The sequence below is a fragment of the Eleutherodactylus coqui genome, chromosome 1, assembly GCF_035609145.1.
Source record: "Eleutherodactylus coqui strain aEleCoq1 chromosome 1, aEleCoq1.hap1, whole genome shotgun sequence".
In the NCBI taxonomy this organism is placed as follows: domain Eukaryota; kingdom Metazoa; phylum Chordata; class Amphibia; order Anura; family Eleutherodactylidae; genus Eleutherodactylus; species Eleutherodactylus coqui.
The window spans coordinates 247,275,614-247,293,936 of record NC_089837.1 but is presented as its reverse complement, the minus strand read 5'-3'; the positions used below and the strand labels follow the sequence as shown (position 1 = coordinate 247,293,936).

General features: G+C 44.9%; 1 protein-coding gene across 2 annotated transcripts; it reads left to right on the top strand.

Moving 5' to 3' along the window:
* The first annotated feature begins 1,697 nt into the window (after positions 1 to 1,697).
* Positions 1,698 to 18,087, top strand: MTRES1 (mitochondrial transcription rescue factor 1). 2 transcript variants are annotated; one of them, XM_066607830.1, is made up of 4 exons: positions 1,698 to 1,821; positions 14,097 to 14,550; positions 16,250 to 16,322; positions 17,579 to 18,087. In XM_066607830.1, the coding sequence occupies exons 2-4, from the start codon at positions 14,105 to 14,107 to the stop codon at positions 17,792 to 17,794; spliced, it is 735 nt and encodes a 244-aa protein (XP_066463927.1). In that variant the 5' UTR covers positions 1,698 to 1,821; positions 14,097 to 14,104; the 3' UTR covers positions 17,795 to 18,087. The 2 variants fall into 2 exon arrangements, with proteins under 2 accessions (XP_066463927.1, XP_066463917.1); XM_066607820.1 differs by having other exon boundaries at positions 14,093 to 14,550.
* The last annotated feature ends 236 nt before the right edge of the window (positions 18,088 to 18,323 follow it).

Here is an 18,323-nt window from a genome sequence, read left to right as displayed (position 1 = left end):
TTTCACTTTACTGGCTAACACGGTACCGAACCTTTTTTCCATATGACCTAAGGCCTCCCTCACACAGGTGTTTTTACCACAATTAACACAGCTTTTTGAACACCCAGTAATTGTGGTATAATGCTTCCATTGAAATTAATGGGACCTCGCTGACATGCGTTCGATCACGGCGCTGGACAGCGCTTAACGGCGCTGCCATTTTTGAGCCCTGTCTGCTCTATTTTTGGCTGTTTAGCGCACCTTATCACCCATCACAATGACTGGGTGTGCTAAAACTGCGGCAAAGCACTGCGGTTTAAATTGCGTTGCTTTGCCGCATGTATGTGTGAGAGTGGCCTTAATGTGATTGTTCCCAGTGAAAGAAACCAAGTAATCTTGTAGGTATGATACCTTTTAATAGCTAATAAAAGTACATGATGTTACAGCAAGCTTTCCAACATACTTAGGGTTCTTCCTCAGGCTTAATTCTTAATTCTATTCCATTAAGCCTGAAGAAGAACCCTAAGTTGGAAAGCTTGCTGTAACATCATGTATTTTTGTTAGCTATTAAAAGGTGTCATATCTACAAGATTACTTGGATTCTCTTGGGCGGCCTGCACACGGCGGGATTTGCATTGCGAAATTCTTTCCATAGCAGCTATTCCGCAGCAAATACCTGCCATAGAATGCTATGGAAAAGTGATTTTTCCTGCCCACGAGCGGAAATCAATAGCGATTTTCTGCTTGCAGGAGAAAAATCGCAGCATGCTCTGTTTTCAGGCGGACTTCACGTGGACAGCTTCCATTGAAGTCAATAGAAGCCGTCTGACCTGCGGCCCTTCCGCAATCATCATTGTGGAAAGGTTGCGGGATCCGTGTCATTGCCTAGCGACGGCGCGGTATAGTTTGTACTGCACATGTGCGCCGGCGCGATGGCTGGGACATCCGCAGCACAGATTGAAAGACTGCGGACAGATACACGTGGGGTCACTGGCAAGGAACGGGGTTGGATTCCACTGTGGCATCCCGCATGTGGAATCTGACCCGTCCGATGCAGCGAAGCTCCGCTGCGGGAGCCGCCGCCCCCGGGAGCAGGAGCCGCTGTCGAATCTCCGCCGGTCAGCCCTATCTAATAGATTGGCTGACCTGGAGAATCGGGGCAATTCACAGCAGTTTACCGCCAGCGAATAAACTACCGAGGACAGGGGGCCTTACTGGGATACTGTTTTACTGATCCCTGAATGGAAAATAGAACACCAGTGTGAAGGAGCCCTTACTTCATATTACTGCGGCTTACTCTGGACTGAGTCCTTTGCTACCAGTGTGAACGGAGAGCACGGTGCTATACATGGTGCGCTCCCGCGACATTCTTCTAGGCACGTCTATACGGCGCGGCTAGAATGACGAATATTAAGTGATGATAGTTAAGATTTGGTACTTGATGCGCAAGTAGACAAGAACTATTGTTATGTTTCGATACCTTCCTATCGCACATCAGCGTAGGAGGAGTTCTATACGGAACCTCCGCCACTGAATTCCGGTTTGGTGCAGCCTGGCCGATGGGAAACAAATGGATCCACTATAAACATTGGGGGCTGTTCTTGCAGAATGAAAACCTCTCATACACTAAAATATGTGAGCAGCAGATACGGAGCCCCTTCCCCTCCTATCTACCATTTATGATCAGCCGGTAGTGACGCGGGACTCCAGCAGGTGGCGCACACGAGCAAGAGTGGAAAGGAAGAGGAAGCTGTTGGAGAACGAGGCTTGGAGTGCGGCGCTGCGGAGAGGTCAGGGCTCTGAGGTCTGTGCGCGGACTTCTGCCTCTTCTTGGGCTGAGAGGTGAGTCCTGGCGCCGGGGCTGACACTTGTGTCCTCCATGGCGGCCAGCAGGGCGTACGTTACACGGTGCTAGTTCTCGCCGCATCACGTGTAGAGCTGCTGGAGGCGTCTTCTCGGGTTACTATGTGTTATGGACGGCAGTGCGGGATGTAATGTCAGTCACCTGTCACTGCTCGTCCTTGCCACGCACGTCAGGTGGAACCCCCCGACCACCGCCTGTGGTGGGGAGCCGCCGGCACCTGCATCCATGGCAGGTCATGTGGTGGGGGAATGTTATCAAAACTGGCCAAGTATGGCTGGTGTCACATCTGTGTCAGCACTTCTGCCGGGGGTTCAGTCGCTGATCTGATTGAAAATGCCAGACGAGAAAGTGCGGCATGTCCAAGAGTTGGGTGAGAATCAGACTGAACCCCATTATAAAAAATGGAGCTGTTCGGTTCTGTCCAGAGATAGACTTCCTCGGCAGCGGGGATTCCCCTTTCATTCTCCTGAACTGAGCAGGAGAGCGGAATCCCCAGTGCAGATGTGACCCCATGATTACTAAGCGCTGGTCACGGCTCATCTGAGCTAGGGCTCCCGAGTTTGGAGCAGAGAACCGGAATTAAAACTGCAAAAAACTAATCTGTGCTTCCTGACGGCCGTACCCCCGCTCACCGCTCCCAATGTTGCCGCTGGCTGTGCATGCGGTCTTGCTGCTGCCTCTCTGCTGCGTTCCAGAAGCCGGCTTGCAGCTGCGTTTTGCCCGCCGCCTCTGTGCTCCACAATGACCGCGCCTAATGCTGCGGCAGTCTGCGCTTGTGGTCTGCAGCTGGGAATCCTTAGTGGCCTTCCAGGACCTAAAGGCCAACCAGATGTGCAGCCAATCATGTGCAGGGGGCGTAAACCCGTGTCAATCTTGGTTCCACCGGGACTTCCTGGTGGTGTCAAGATACAATAATACCAAAGCTGGGTGCTCATTTTCCCGATCTCGGAAGGATGTTGAGGTAATCCTGGGGCAGTTAGTTGAAGCAAGCGGAGATTGAACTCGCAATGTCCAGGTCATCAGCAAGAGTTTAGCACTGCGAATTAGCTGCCTTTACACCCTGCACTACACAAGTGTGGTTGTCACATGCAGTAGACGTAGTGCTGGTGATCGGACCACCTTCCTGGGGCCTGTCATCTGTAACGGTAGCATCTGGTTGGGTTTTGTACTGGATGCTGATGAAGTTGTGCGCTTTCTGCACTTGTCGTTTTTTTTTTTCCATAACTAGATGGCGACATGCAGCATGAGCGCGGCGAAGCCGACCCGTGCAAGCTCTGCAACAGCAGGTTTAGGGAACATCACAAGCTGTCTGCAGCCTGTAAACAGCTGGGACCCGGAGACCCCACAGAGGACAAGCAGCTGCTATATTTAACACCACGGTGGACCCTTTTTGCATGAGACTATTGTGGGACGCAGAAGTACTCAACAGTCATCCCAGCAATGATCACTCCTCTGCTTCTACACATAGGCGCCATCATTGATCAGGGAATGGAGGGGGTTTCCCCACGGCTTAAAATTGCTTTACTGCCACTCTGGTTGCTCCTGACAAGACATGTCGCTGCTGCATTAACAAAACTGCAACTCTGACATTGTTTTTGATTTCTTTGACATTCACTGTGTTGTGAAGAACATATGGATTTAATTCTGCGAGGCTGTACAATCTCCACATTTAGGTAACTTTTGTTTTAATAGTTTTGCACTACAAACATTAAAAAATTGTGCGTGTATATACACTATTTGTCAAAGAAAAAAAAAAAAAAATCAAGCATCTACTGTTTCCCTGAAAATAAGACCTTGTCTTATAATAATTGCCTCAAAAAAAAAAACAAAAAAAACCGCTAGATCTTATTTTATTTACCTAGCAGCCTTTGTCCAGGTCCCTCCCGCTGCTCTACAGAGATCCGCGCAGTTCTCTGTCTTTGGACGCTCATACAACATCACTTCATGGTCACAGGATTCATAAATCCCGCCTCCAGGAAGCAATGGCTGTGCAGCAGTCGAAGTACCAACCACAGCCATTGCTTGCTGGAGGCAGGATTTATGAGTCCTGTAACCAGAAAGGAATCTTGAAGAGCTTTGAAGACTGCGGGAACCATGTGGACCTCTGGAGAGCAGCAGGGGGGACCTGAACCGAGCTTGCTAGGTAATGTATTCCTTTTTTTTTGTAGTGTGACTAGGGCTTATTTTCTGGTTAGGGCTTATATTTCAATAAATTGCCCGAAAGTGCTGCGGAATAAGCTGGCGCTATACAAATAACAAGATTTATTTTATTTAAAAGAAGTTGTCGTCTTGCTGCAAATCTCAGCACGCAGTTACATGTCAGGCAGATATACAACCTTGATTAGAGTCGTGGCGTGATTAGATGAACATGCTTACCATCTGAAGCCCTAAGGCTGAGTTCCCACAGAGTGGAATCCTGCCAGAAATCTCGTGGTTTGGCTGCAGCCAAAAACTGCGAGATTTCCGTCGGAAAGCGCAGCTTCAAAACCCGCGGCACTTAGCCGTTTGTTTTGGAATGGCTTGACTCCAAAACATGCTTTTTCATTGCAGCCGGCGCTCCCATAGAGTTGAGCGCCGCTGCAACAGAAAAAACACATTGACATGCTGCAGCCGGGGAATCGGCGCCAACTTTGCCACTACGGATTGGCCATCACGTGTGGACGAGATTTTTGACAAATCTCATCCACATGGCTGGCTTATCCCGGGATTAGCAGCCGCAGTGAAATTCTGGACGGGTAATCACTTCATCGTAGAGGCTGATCAGATTGGTCTGACATGATTGACCCTTCATGAACCCATGCTGGTGAGGAGTTATTCTGTTGTTCTCCTTGAGGTATTCTTCCGTGGCGTCTCTCAGAAACCCCTCAAATATTTTTCCAGTTACTGAACTGACACTTACCGGCCTGTAGTTACCAGGCTCACTTTTGGTCCCCTTTTTGTAAATTGGAACCACGTTGGCAATGCGCCAATTCAATGGTACAACCCCGGCCTTGATAGTATCCATAAATATTAGATATAGCGGCCTAGCTATCACATCACTTAGTTCCCTTAGTACCCTTGGGTGTATTCCATCTGGACCTGGCGATTTTTATCGATTTTAATCTTTTTTAATCGGTTCCGCACTTCCTCCTGCGTTAGGTATGAGATATTTCGTGAGGGGTTCATTTTATTCCCCTGTATCTCGTGTGGCATTTCCTTTTCGTTTGTGAATACGCTTGAAAAGAAACTATTTAATAGGTTTGCCTTCCCTCCATCTTCAATGATTTCTCCTGCATTATTTGTTAAAGGGCCAGCGCTCTCGGTGCAGATCCTTTTGCTTTTAATTTAGTTGAAAAATAGTTTTGGGTTGTTTTTGCTCTCTTTGGCGATCAGTCTTTCTGCCGCCTCCTTAGCAATTTAGATTTTATCTTTGCATATTTTGTTTTTTTCCCTGTATGATTTAGCGCTTCTTCACTCCCTTCTTGCTTTAGTAGTTTGAACGCTTTCTTTTTTTCGTTTATTGCCCCTCTTACCGTCTTGTCGAGCCACATTGGTTTCCTTTTACTTGAAGTTCTTTTATTTTTAAAGGGAATGAACTGCTCACATGAGGTGATTGGGATCCTTTTAAACTCCTCCCATTTGTCCTCTGTACTGATATTTTTGAGGATGTTGTCCCAATTAATGTTACCGATAGTAGTTATAAGCTGATCAAATTTTCCTTTACTAAAGTTTAGTTTGTTTGTCGTTCCCTGATAAGGTTTCTTATTGAGCTGGAAGTTGATTATATTGTGGTCACTGTTCCCCAAGTGCCCCACAACCTGTACCCCCTTTATTCACTCCGGTTTGTTAGTACTAAGTCCAGAGTGGCCCTCGCTCTAGTTGGACCCTGCACAAGTTGGGTAAGGTAGTTATCTTTAATTGATCTCAAGAACTTATCACCCCTGTGAGATTTGCAGGTTTCGTTTTCCTATATTATATCGGGATAATTAAAGTCCCCAATGATAATTACTTCGTTGCGGTTTGACACCTCTTCTATCTGCCTTAGTAGTAAGGTTTCAGTTTCTTCTGTTGCTTTTGGCGGTCTATAGAAGACCCCTATCAGGATTTTGTCTTTTTTTTTTTTTTTTCTCCCTGTATTTCTACCCACAGAGATTCCACATGTTCATCTCCTACACCTATATCTTCCCTTAGCCTTGGCAATAAGTACGATTTAACGTACAGACATACCCCTCCCCCTTTCTGGTTTCCACGGTCTCTTCTGAAGAGGTTGTAACCCTGTAAATTCACTTGCACTTATCATCAAGCCATGTATCCGTTATTCCAACTATATCATAATTTTCATCGGCCATTCTCACTTCAAGCTCACCCACTTTACCGATCAGACTTCTTGCATTCGTGGTCATACAATTTATACAGTTTTTCTTGTTCTTTAAATTCATTTTGTTGCTTATGGTACTATTGGCTCATCTGTCAGTTCTAACTGTACTAACCCCACCCATTGCTTAGACCCAGGTCGCTAGCTACACTGACTACCCCATTATTTCTCTTTTTACCCTCCCCCCCAGTCCCTAGTTTAAACACTCCTCCAGCCTTCTAGCCATCTTCTCCCCCAGCACAGCTGCACCCTCCCCATTAAGATGCAGCCCGTTCCTACGGTAGAGCCTGTAGGCGACAGCAAAGTCAGCCCAGTTCTCCAGGAACCCAAATCCCTTCTTCTTATACCAACTCCGGAGCCACCTGTTTATCTCCCTAAGATCCTGCTGCCTTTATAGTGTGGCCTTAGGTGCAGGTAGTATTTCCGAGAAAACTACCCTGGAGGTCCTCGCCCTAAGCTTGGACCCTAAGTCCCTGAAATCATTTTTGAGGGCCATCCATTGACCTCTAATTTATTCATTAGTGCCAACGTGCACCATGACCGCTGGATCCTCACCAGCCCCTCCCAGTAATCTGTCAATCCGATCCGCGATGTGTCGAACTCGAGCGCCAGGAAGACAACACACCGTTCAATCCCGGTCCTTATGGCTATCTGTCCCCTTTATAATTGAGTCCCCCACCACTAGGACCTGTCCAGCCTGCCCTACGCTCCCCGTCCCCATCTCACTGGAGCAGTCATCCCCCTGGCATTCAGAGGGCATGTCGTGCTGCAGCGGTGCTGGCTCTGTAATGGCATCCCCCTCATCTGCCAGCGTTGCAAACTTGTTGGGGTGTGCCAGTTCAGGACTAGCCTCCCTGGTTCTCTTACCTCTATCCCTCCTTCTTTCTGTCACCCAGCTTCTTGCCTGCTCCCCCTGCTCTTCCGTACTACCATCCGCCCCCGCCTCTACCCCAGCGAGTGTCTGCTCAGTGATCATCAAACTCCTTTCCATGATGTCAATGGCTCTCAGTGTTGCCAGATGCCCATTTAGATCCAGGATTTGGGCTTCTAAATGTTCGACGTGCACGCATCTTGCGCAAGAGTGTGCACCCTCGATCGGCTGATCAAGGACCGCATACATGGCACAAGTAGCACAATGGATGGCATTGCCAGGTATGGAGCTCATCCTAATGGGGATCTACAATGAAATTACTGAAGTAGTGAAGATTGACTTGCTCACACACTGCCGCCTATGCGCAACGGCTCATGCTTTTTTTTTTTTCTTTAAATCTAACTCTTGCACTCTCACTCAATCACAAAATCCTGCTGTACTTACATCTTGCACACAGACACTTAAACACTTACACTCTGATACCCCCTCACTCAGTCAGACACACATACACACTAAGACACACAGAGTACACTTATCTGCTCTGTCGGCAGCTCCTCCGAGAATGTTTCATTTGATTCTGACAACTCCTAGGGGGAGGGATTTCTTTTTTTTTTTTTTTACAATGAGTATGTATTATAATAATATGGTTATTCAAAAAGGAGACTTGGGGATTTAATTACAAACTACTAAGAACCAGTACTCAATCCACACATCACAAAAGAGGAAGGTTCCTAGTTTTTTCTAACATAGCAGTAAGTTCCATATTCTCCCACAGTGCAGTGCTCAGTGTCTCGTTTATGGTCCCTGAGCGACCAGTGACCATCCCTTTGCAGATGCAACCAACTTTTCTGTGATACTCGGAAATTTGCATTTGACAAGACGACTTCAGAATTCACTTTGCATTTGAACAGTGGATTCACGCTTAGGGCAGTCTCATACAGGAGCTTTTTTTCCCCTGCATTTAATGTGTTTTCAGTGCTTTGCCAAACACTGTCAATCACTACCATTGATTTCAATGGGGCTTCTCAGACAAGCAGTAAAATGCAGTGTTTTTACAGGCGCATGTGTTAGTGGCCACAGCAAACTGAAGCGCATTTCTCCTGTGGTGTCACCATTTCTTTATAATGGGCAACATTGCTGCGGTGCAGAAGAAGATGGAGCTTGCTGGTATCTCTTAACCCCTTCCCGCTCCATGATGTACCGGTACGTCATTGGGATAGCGCGAGATCATGACTGACCTCGCCCTATCCCGCAGCGGGAGCCGGCTGTCAGTCACAGCCGGTGTCCCGCTGCAACAGCGGGGGGCCATCGGAGATGTGCCCCCCGCTGTTAACCACCTCCCTGCCGCGATCTAAGTAGATCGCGGCAGGGACAGAGTTCACAGAGGGAGTGCGCTCCCTATGTCTCCGGACGGCTCTCGCGAGAACATCGGGAGAGCCCGGCCTGTCGCCATGGCAACAGGACGCCAGACATATAAGCGATAAGGCATGGCAGAGCAGTAACTCTGCCATGCCTTATCACAGCGATTATAGGTACTTAAATAGGTACTCAGAGGGACTTAAATAGTGTAAAAAAAAAAAAAAGTAAAAAAAAAAGAAAAATGTAAAAAAAAAACCCCTTTTTTTGTGCTTTTTTTTTTTAAGATTAGCATAAAAAAGTAAAAGAAATTAAAACCCCACATTTGGTATTGACGCGTCCGTAGCGACGTGTACAAAAAGGTGAACATGCTTTTTATTTTGTACGGCAAAAAGCGTTAAAAAAAACGCTAAAAAAACAGAGGCAAAATGCTAATTTTTAGCATTTTGCCGCACAAAAAATGCAATAAAAGTGATCAAAAAAATAAAAAAGTTACAGGACTTTGAATGCAGCTATAGAGGAAAAAAAAGATTTCCAAAAAAAGGGGTTTTATTGCAAAAAGTGTTAAACCTAAAAAAAATATAACAATTTTGGTATCGTTGTTACCGTACCGACCCGCAGAAAAAATTTGGTGTGTCATTTATGCTGCATGATTAACGCTGTAAAAAAAAAAAAAAATCTATGGCAAAATTGATGCGTTTTCTCTCCCTGTTATCATAAAAAAAATTATAAAAGTTTTACGATATAGTCTATGTACCCAAAAGTGGCACCGATTAAAAACTACAGCTCGCCACGCAAAAAACAAGCCCTTATACGGCCGCATCCACGGAAAAATAAAAAAGTTATGGCTTTTGAAAAATGGAGATGGAAAAATACCAAAAAAATCGCTTGGTCCTCAACGCCAAAAAAAGGCCATGTCCTTAAGTGGTTAAACTTTCCTCTTTTCAGTGATATGAGGATTCTGCATCCACCCTCTTGTAGTTAATTACAAAACTAAATCCCCAAATCTGATCTTCCTTTTTGAGTAACCTTGTATATACTTTGTATTGCTCAGTTTTTGTTGACAGGCGGGATATGCAAAATCAGCTGATTTATCCATGTGGTTGGCCAAACAAAACCCACAGTGTGGTTTTAATACCATGCTGAATGTATTTGTTAGTCAGAGTACTGGTTTCACAATGCAGTGCTGTAAAAAGACGTATGAGTTGTCACTAACAGGTTAACTGTTGTCAGTCTAATCGAGAGAGCACAAAGTTGTCTTAAAGTCAAATCATGGCGTCCAGAAGTTTCATAATGCGCGGCAGCGTGACGCTGAGCGGTGCAGGCAGCCGCACGCTCTTCACTACGGAAGCAAACATTTTAAGCGTTTATTCTGCACGTTCTACTGGCTCACAAATTTATGGAAACCGGCCACAAAAACCTATGTGAGGCTATCACATGGACTAGCGCGATATCGGGCCATGAATCGCTGCCTGAGTTTTGCACTTGCCAACATACAATTTCCCCACAGATGTGAGGTGGTGGTGTTGTTTCCCCATTACTTTGGGAAGAAGCGATCCTCCACCACAGCTGTGGTGTGATGCGATGCTGCCGCCGGCCCCTTTTGAAAACAATGAGGGGTGCGATGCTAGAACACGTGCTAAGATAGGGTATGCCACAACTTATTTCCCGAATCTCGATGCGGGAAAACGCTGCTCATGTGTATGACACTATTCAAGAGAGTAGGGTTCATATTCATACGTCTCACATTGCACGAATCTCACCCGTGTGAGGGGAACCTAAGGCCTCATGTCCATGGGCACGCTCAGTGGAATCACATAGCGGTTTCCACCTGTGCCCACAGCCATGAGGCCAAAAATGTCATTAATGTCATTATATTCACCTGCCCTGTGTCGCGGCCAAACCTTTTTTTTGCCTGGCGGATTTGCTTGGGACGCTGACAGCAGGCCGTGCCCAATCAGTTTTTTTTTTTCTTAATCTCCTGCTTTCCCGTGGATCCGCGGCACAGCACAGTGACAGATGCAGGTGTGCCGCAGATACCGACTGCTTCCATTGACTTCAGTGGGAGCCGTTCGTGTGGGTGATTTGCAGGAAAATGAGGCATGCTGCGATTTCTTCACCTGCGTGCAACCCACACGTCGGGGAAAAAAATTACACCCGCATGCAGTTATTTGCCCTGCAGATGCTAATGCATCCTTATGGGCTTCTGGAGCTGCGGATCTCCCGCTCGGATTTTAATAAAATCTGTACATGGATATTGGGCCTAAGGGTGCGCTTACATGTGGAAAATCCACACCATATCTGCTACAATGGAAAATCTGCAGTAAAATCCGCAGTATTGATGTGGCTTTTGATGCTGACTTTGGTATGGACTTCATTTCTTCAATTTAAAGGCTGCAATTTGCTGCAAATATGCCTCAAAATCGGTACCAAATGATGAAGATTTGGGTACAGACTCGCACCTAACTTCGTAATGCAACGGATTCTGTGGATTGTGGTGTATGCACATATCCTAAGGGCTCATGTCCACGGGCATATTTCGCCGCATATTACGCATGCGTTGCACAGCCACGTGAATGGAGTCATTGGACATTCATTGATCCCTGCATATGTGCATGTTGATACCCACAAGAAATAGATGGCAGCATGCCCATTTTTGTGCTTGCCACACAGCATGAGCCCTGTACACTTGTATAGGCTGCATGTGAAACAGCGGAGAATTAAAAAGTAAAAACATTGTGCGAGAGATACGCGGGCGTGCGCAGTGCACTTACAGCCATCTGTATCATGTCCGTATAAAGGATGTATTACAATACACTTATGGGGAACTGGCCTTTAAAAGAGTTGTACCAAGATTACAAGTTATCCCCTATTCATAGGGCAGAGGATAATTTACAGATGGGTGGAAGTCTCAGACTGAGACCTCCAACAATCATAAAAAAGGGGGTCCCTTCTTCCGAGTCGTCCTCACTATGGGCTTACTGCACCCCCTGCAGTGAGGAGGAGACCTTCTGCTGTACAGCTATACGCAGTGAATGGAGTTAAGGGACTTGCATCCGCACACATGAGCGTGTAGATGCAGATCACAGCATGCTCTGTTTCTCGGCATACCACGCAGCGTGAGCCCTATGCATTTGTATGAGTGATGTATGCAAATGCTGTCCATACACAATAAATTGCGTATGTGTGGTGATTTCATACGCAAGCGCACTCTCAAACAGAGCGGGGAATTAATAAAACTAAAGCGTTCACAATGCGCATGTGTGTTATACGTGGTCATGCACAGTGCATTCGCTGTCTATATGCGGTCTCTACTGGTATTTACAAACATGGGTAAAACACTGCCTACACCCGTGGGCAGGAGGCTTTAGGGGGTTTAGCTCGCTAATAATGTGACTGGTCAGACAAGACATTTCCAGAGCGTTGGGCAAGCAGTGGACTTGCCAGTTTGCTCCCTAAGACCTTGACTCCCTTCTTCCTTAGGAGATATCTTAAGGAATAAGTATAGGCCGAATGCACACGGGTGTAGGCAGTGTTTTACCCATGTTTGTAAATACCAGTAGAGACCGCATATAGACAGCGAATGCACTGTGCATGACCACGTATAACACACATGCAAATATGCGCATTGTGAACGTTTTAGTGCGCTAGCTGCACATCCACAGAGCAAAGACGCTGGACAGGTCAGCCACGGGTTGCATCCCGCTGCTGCAATCTCGCAGTCGGAATCTGACCCGGCCGTCTGCATTCGGCCATATGCACATCCTATTTCAACCGTCGCTGATTTGAAGCTTGTTGTCACTGAGGAATTCAGTAATATAGTTCAAATGTGTAGGGATGCACGTGGCTTCTTGTGTCCCAGCTTCGATCTTCAGGGTGCTATGGTTGATCATTATGTCGAAAACGGACATTAGATGCAATTTCTAAATGTTTATTTATTTACATTTTTAACAATTTGTTATTGAATGGGCTGCGTACTTGCATCACATTAAAAATGCTCCAACTACTGCACCACCCTGCATATTGTTACACAATATGTGTTCTGCACTTGAAGGACCTGTTCTTTCAGCTATTTCTTCATGGTTGAACTCTTGTTGTTATATTAAGAAATCAGCAGCACTGATGTCTTATGGCTTGCAGGAAATTTGGGTTACCTGTTAGCTTACCTGAGCTTCCAGATGACTCTTCAGATTTATGTTGCCACTTTCTGGCCATTAGGACTTGTGCCCTGTGTTTTCCCCTCTACAGGGTGTACATCTGAATCTCAGTCCTCTCAGGACTTGTTGGAGGAGCTGCTGCTGTGTTCAAAAACTGTGCAGAGAACTGCAGAGATTCTGCACATAGACATAACCTCAATCTGTAGGAGTGTACAGACTTAGCACTGTACATGTGTATCAACAGCAGCAAATATCCCACCATTTGCATACAGCAGGCATGTCTCTGCCTCTCCTTTCTTTCTGTTCAATGAGTAGGATGATTAGTCTCCTGCTCTGCCATCCCAGCGTTTCCTGTAAATTGGGAGAGCAGACGGTGGACAACAAAGTAGGAGGAAGGGAGGTAGCACTTTAGAGTCATTTTTTCAGAACAAACATTTGGTACTGGTGTATCTTGTCTAAACCGGAACTAGAGGTGTGGAGACATGGGTTGGCCTGGCTCAGTGACAGGGAAGGGGCAGGTGATGCCCCAGCAGTGGATTGGCGGATGCAGGAATCAGACCCAGCAGTGTTTGACAGGCACCCCAGCCGCATTAATTCTTCACTGCCAACCGTGCTGTAAACTTTCCAGCCACTGTAGGCTAATGTTTTCCCCTGGCGGCTCCAGTAAGTTTCCCAGCTGTACCACCCTAATTTCCCCACCCACCTCCTGTCACTTATCCCGCTGCTGTCCTTTGTGTCGTTGCAGCTCCTGCGCTGTGTCCTCGGTGCTGGTCTCTGGTCCTCCTTCAGCGCGGCTTAAGACGCTGACACTCTCACCATCGCTGCATGGATGTAGCGGAGGCACAGAGGCCACCGGCGTTCTGAACAGCAGGAAGCTCTGTGAGCGATATGCTCTGCTGCTGTCACTCGTACCGCCGCAATAAGTTGTCAGTGAGCGCCTTGCCTAGCACCTGAGTCTAACACCCAGGACCTCACATGCTGCCTGTGGGGGGGATAGCCAAGCGGTAGACCTGCGGAGAACCATCTGCTGGCTACTGCGGCTAAGACTCGCCGCGGGATGCTGCATCGCCCGTGGACAGGGGGACTTAGACATTTATGTATGTTAAGAGCGATGACCTTTGATCAATATAGACCTTTGATTAGACAATACTTTTTCTAGTTGCCTAGTTATTTCAGGAGTTGTCTGTGGTATAGAGGGTGTATTTGGTAATGTGTAATATTGTGGAGTTCTTGGTAAGCAAAGAGGGCTTTTTAAAACTGTAATATTACCCAAAATTGTAATACGGCTTTCTGCACACTGCTGCATAATAATCTGTAGTCCAGCACATGTAGCCTGCTGTGGAGCCATGATGCAGCACTGTGTACGATTCAGCATGGTATACAATATATGCAGGGATTACTTTTGGAACAGCTAAATGTTATATGGGTGAAATGGAAGCTGCAGAAGTGTGTGTTGCTGGGGATGCCTTACATGTAGTGCATCCATTAATGTGGTGTTTTTTGTTGTCTAGCTAGGTTATGAAATGACTGGAATCAGACTGTCCCTTAGAGCCTTCAAAAATGTGCACTTTTATTCCGGCTATCTTCAGAGCTGGAGTTCGCTGACATCTGCTTCTGCTGGATGCGTGACTTGTTGGACGTACTGTAGGCACCTGTTGCACTGCTTACACCACAGCCAGCCAGCAGCCCGCTCACCACACACAAGGGCCAGTGAATTTGTGACTACTTCACTTGTCAATCCATTTCTATATGCTGTGAGACATAAAAGTAAGAAAAGTCAAAAACGGAACAGGACGCATTCATCTCCTGATGATGATGAAGAGGAGGAGGATCTAGAAGATGACAGTGATTATGAAGATGAGCCGGTGGAAGATCCCAGCATACCAAAGGACTATAAAGATGTAGAAAAAAGTGTGCAGTCATTTCGTTTTGATGTTGTACTCCATGCTGGATTAGACATGTCACGGAAGTAAGTGCTGTAATGCCGCCTTACATGCATATTTGAAAGCTCATGGTTCCCTAACTGGTAGCATTAATTGTCATACATTGTACGTACGGAGCAAATATGTCAGAATTCTGAAATCGAGAAGCTAATGGATTCTGATCTGACACTTTCTGCTTACGATGAGACTCTTTCTAATTAGAAAGAAAAGTGTGTGATAGAATGATTTGTTTTTCATTAACATACACCTAATTATTTTGTGTACTTCTCAGATTATATTTTTGAGAACTGCTTGATGGGAAATGAAGGGAAATTGCGTGGCGATCTCTCTTCATACAACGCGGGTGCTGGCTGTTTCTTACAGCTGACACCCGCCGGCAACAGCTCCAAAAAGCCACGCAGCTCATCGGAGCTGTTAACCCTTTAAATGTCTGTCAATTCTGAGAGCAGCATTTAAATCCCCGACTGATTTTTCTTTCCAGGCTTCCTGAAAGGAAATCGGAGAGCTGTGCGAGTGTCATGGCAGCCATGGGCCTTCTGAAAGGCATTCTGCCATGACAGCCCTGAGGACTATCGAGTGATAACCCATGGGGTGGCTGGATAGACTGCCTGCCCGATCACAGTATGATGTAATGCTACGGCATTACATTATACTGCAGGATCGATCAAAGCATCACAGGTTGTTGTCCCCTAGGAGGACTAAGAAAAAAAGTAAAAATAAGATGAATAAAGTTTTACTAATTATAAGAAAAAAAAAACCTTTTGCCATATTTATAAGAAAGGAATCTAAATAATACAACAAAAATACATATTTTTGGTATTGTTGCATCCGTTAAAGTCTGATCTATCAAAGTAATGCACCCTGCGAAATAAATGTCAGTGGTGAAAAAAGATAAAGAACGCCAGAAATGCGCTTTTTTTTTTTTGGTCACACTGTCTCCAAGACAAAATGCAATGAAAAGTGATTTAAAAAAATCGTATGTATTCCAAATTGGTACCAACGCAAACTACAGGACATCCTGCAAAAAATCAGCCCTCGCATAACTATGTCAACAGAAAAATAAAGTTATGGCTGTCAAAAGGTGGCTTCAAAAGAATTTTATAAAATTAAATATCTTTGAAAAATTATGAAAGTAGTACAGCAAAAAAAAGCTGTGTTTTGGTATCATAGCAATCGTACTGACCCATAGAATAAAGTTATCATGACATTTTTGTTGCAGTTTTTTGCGCCGTAGAAACAAGACGCACCAAAATAGGGCGGAATTTCTCTTTTTATTTTATTTTGCTACACCTAGAATGTTTCAAAGGTTTATTAGAAGTACATTTTATGATACTTAATGTACCATTGCAAATACAACTCGTCCCACAAAAGTAAGCCTTTAGATATCAATGTCTATGGATAAATAAGAGTTACAATTCTTCTAAAAGGGGGGAGGAAAATCCGAAAATGGAAACAAAAAAAGAAAAAGGGCCATGTCCTTAAGGAGTTAAAGGAGTTTCTCAGGTCATCAGGAGTTTTTCCCTATCTTCATCTGCCACCCCTGGCAAAAAGCTGACAAGTCGCTGCAGGGAATATTTAGTATTAGGTGGCGGCCTTTTAGATGTCAACTGTAGAGATTTGGAGGGGGCAGTAAGATTTTTATTTAACTTTGTGAAAAAAATGTAAATCAATATCTGATCTTTGTACCCTCATTTATCCATTTTTACGTTTATATTTTTTTTCCAGCAAAATTGAGGAAGCCTTTTATGATGGCAAGCTACGACTTAATGGAGAGAAGCTATGGAAGAAAAGCAGAGCGGTAGGTACTGGTTGTGCATAACAACCCTGCTGGGGATCATAAACTACCTCTGTTAGTCTGCTTTTCACTGTATTGATACGTTTTTCAGCATGAAGCCCATTCCTGGTAGCTTTAACCTTTCTACTAGGTAGATGTGAGGAACTCTATAAAACGTGTACATAATGCCAATACTTCATATCAGTAAGAGCATCCATGGCTTAAGCTTCCTCCTTATTAAAACTGGTCATGTTAGTTAAATGCACCTTTTTTCATTAATACGAGATGCTTCTGTTATTTGGTAGCATATTGTTTTACCTTAAATAATTTATAAATGGCATAAGTCAAGCCTAGGCTAGTTTAACACAAGTGAGTGCAATATGGGGCCATGAACCCTGCCCCAATATCGTGCACGCCATCCATGCAAGAGTCTCACATAACTTTGGGGATCCTCTGCCGCAGCTGCTGACAGAGGATCGCGGAGTTCTCCCATTCCTTTACAATGAGGCTATGATGTGAGATCATGCAGCCAGATAGAACATGCTGCAATGTGTTTCCCGCATAGCATTGCGGTACCATGCGGGAAAACGCTCATTTGTATGAACACATGGGGTTCATATCTAAAAACGCACAAATCTCGCACGATTTTATCGCCTGTGTCAAGCTGGTCTTACTGGTCCCTACTCGCCTAGTTCTAGGTTCATAGAGCAATCTTGTGCAACTTTTCTAGTTAATTATCTAAGAAAAATGTATATATTAGCTTTTTTGCTCCCTAATCAATAAGCAATCTCCTCTTATGAAACCGTTTTCACATGGCTCCAGTGTATGAAGGAACTTGACAGATGTCATTGATTTAAAAATCCTAATACAATTGTAAGCTTTGAGTGTGGTCTGTATCCATGGAGGCACATTGGCCTGCATAGGAGCAGTATATACAAAATGGTGATATATCTTAATGCCAGTTGCAGAGTAGCTTTATTTCTAATGCAATATTGGAGCAAAAAGCGTTGCAAAGTATCCATATATTTTAATTTCTTTAATGCATGATTGCCGGGATGGGTTCTTTTGATATACACATAGCTGGAAAGAGCTATCTAGTGTGCAGTAGTGTGGCTATATACTGTTAGCGCACAGCTTTTACCGCTAATTGACAGGCTGCAGTTGTAGCCCAGCCAATTGCTGTCCCCCAGCTGTGGGTAGTGCATGTGTCTTACCCATGTGTATGGGCACCCTTAAAATATTGGTAAAATATACTGACTATCTGTTTTAACTGCCCTCAGGTGAAAGTTGGAGACATTCTGGATTTAATTGTTGAAGAAAACCGGGCTGCAGGGACTGTAACTGTGATGAGAACTATTTTGAAAAATGTACTAAAAGATAAAACTTCAACAGATAAATTCAAAGTTCAGCTGAGACGATGGAAAAAGCTCTCTGTGCCAAAAGTGTTCGAGGCTCCAAAAACCACAGTCATGCACACAACGGATTCGGACAACTGACACTAACATTGGGGGGAAAATGCTACTGAAAGACAAAATATTATTGCTATATCTGTGCGTGGTGTTTGGGAGACACTATTCATATGTTGCTGCAAGAGTTTCTTGAATTTTGAAGTGTCCTTCTAGCTTTCACATCCTGTTCATGTCGTTTTTTTTTCTTTTTTTTTTAATACCATAAGGAGTTGTTCTTGCATGCTATTGTATTACATTACACCAGATATTTTAATAAAAACTAGCACACTGTTGGACCCTAAACAGGACGGCTTTACTGAGGGCAGATCATATCAATCTAATCTCACTGATTTCTTTGACTGTCACACAAGTGGTGGATGCGGTTGTGTCATGTCCATCACCAGCTAGATTTCCGTAAAGCTTTTCATACAGCTTATAAAGAAGTTATTGAAAACTGTACAATTATTGGACAAGATATTGAAAATTGGTTAAGATATCAGAGTGGTAGTGTTAATGGAGTGTGGTTGGAACAGGGACGAGTTAAGTCTGACAACAAGGGTCTGTTCTGGCGCCGATT

Coding starts and splice junctions, on each gene's coding strand:
- MTRES1 (XM_066607830.1), top strand. CDS start 14,105: ATGACTGGAATCAGACTGTCCCTTAGAGCCTTCAAAAATGTGCACTTT. Junction 14,551..16,249: donor GGATTAGACATGTCACGGAA/GTAAGTGCTGTA, acceptor TTTTTTTTCCAG/CAAAATTGAGGAAGCCTTTT. Junction 16,323..17,578: donor TATGGAAGAAAAGCAGAGCG/GTAGGTACTGGT, acceptor AACTGCCCTCAG/GTGAAAGTTGGAGACATTCT.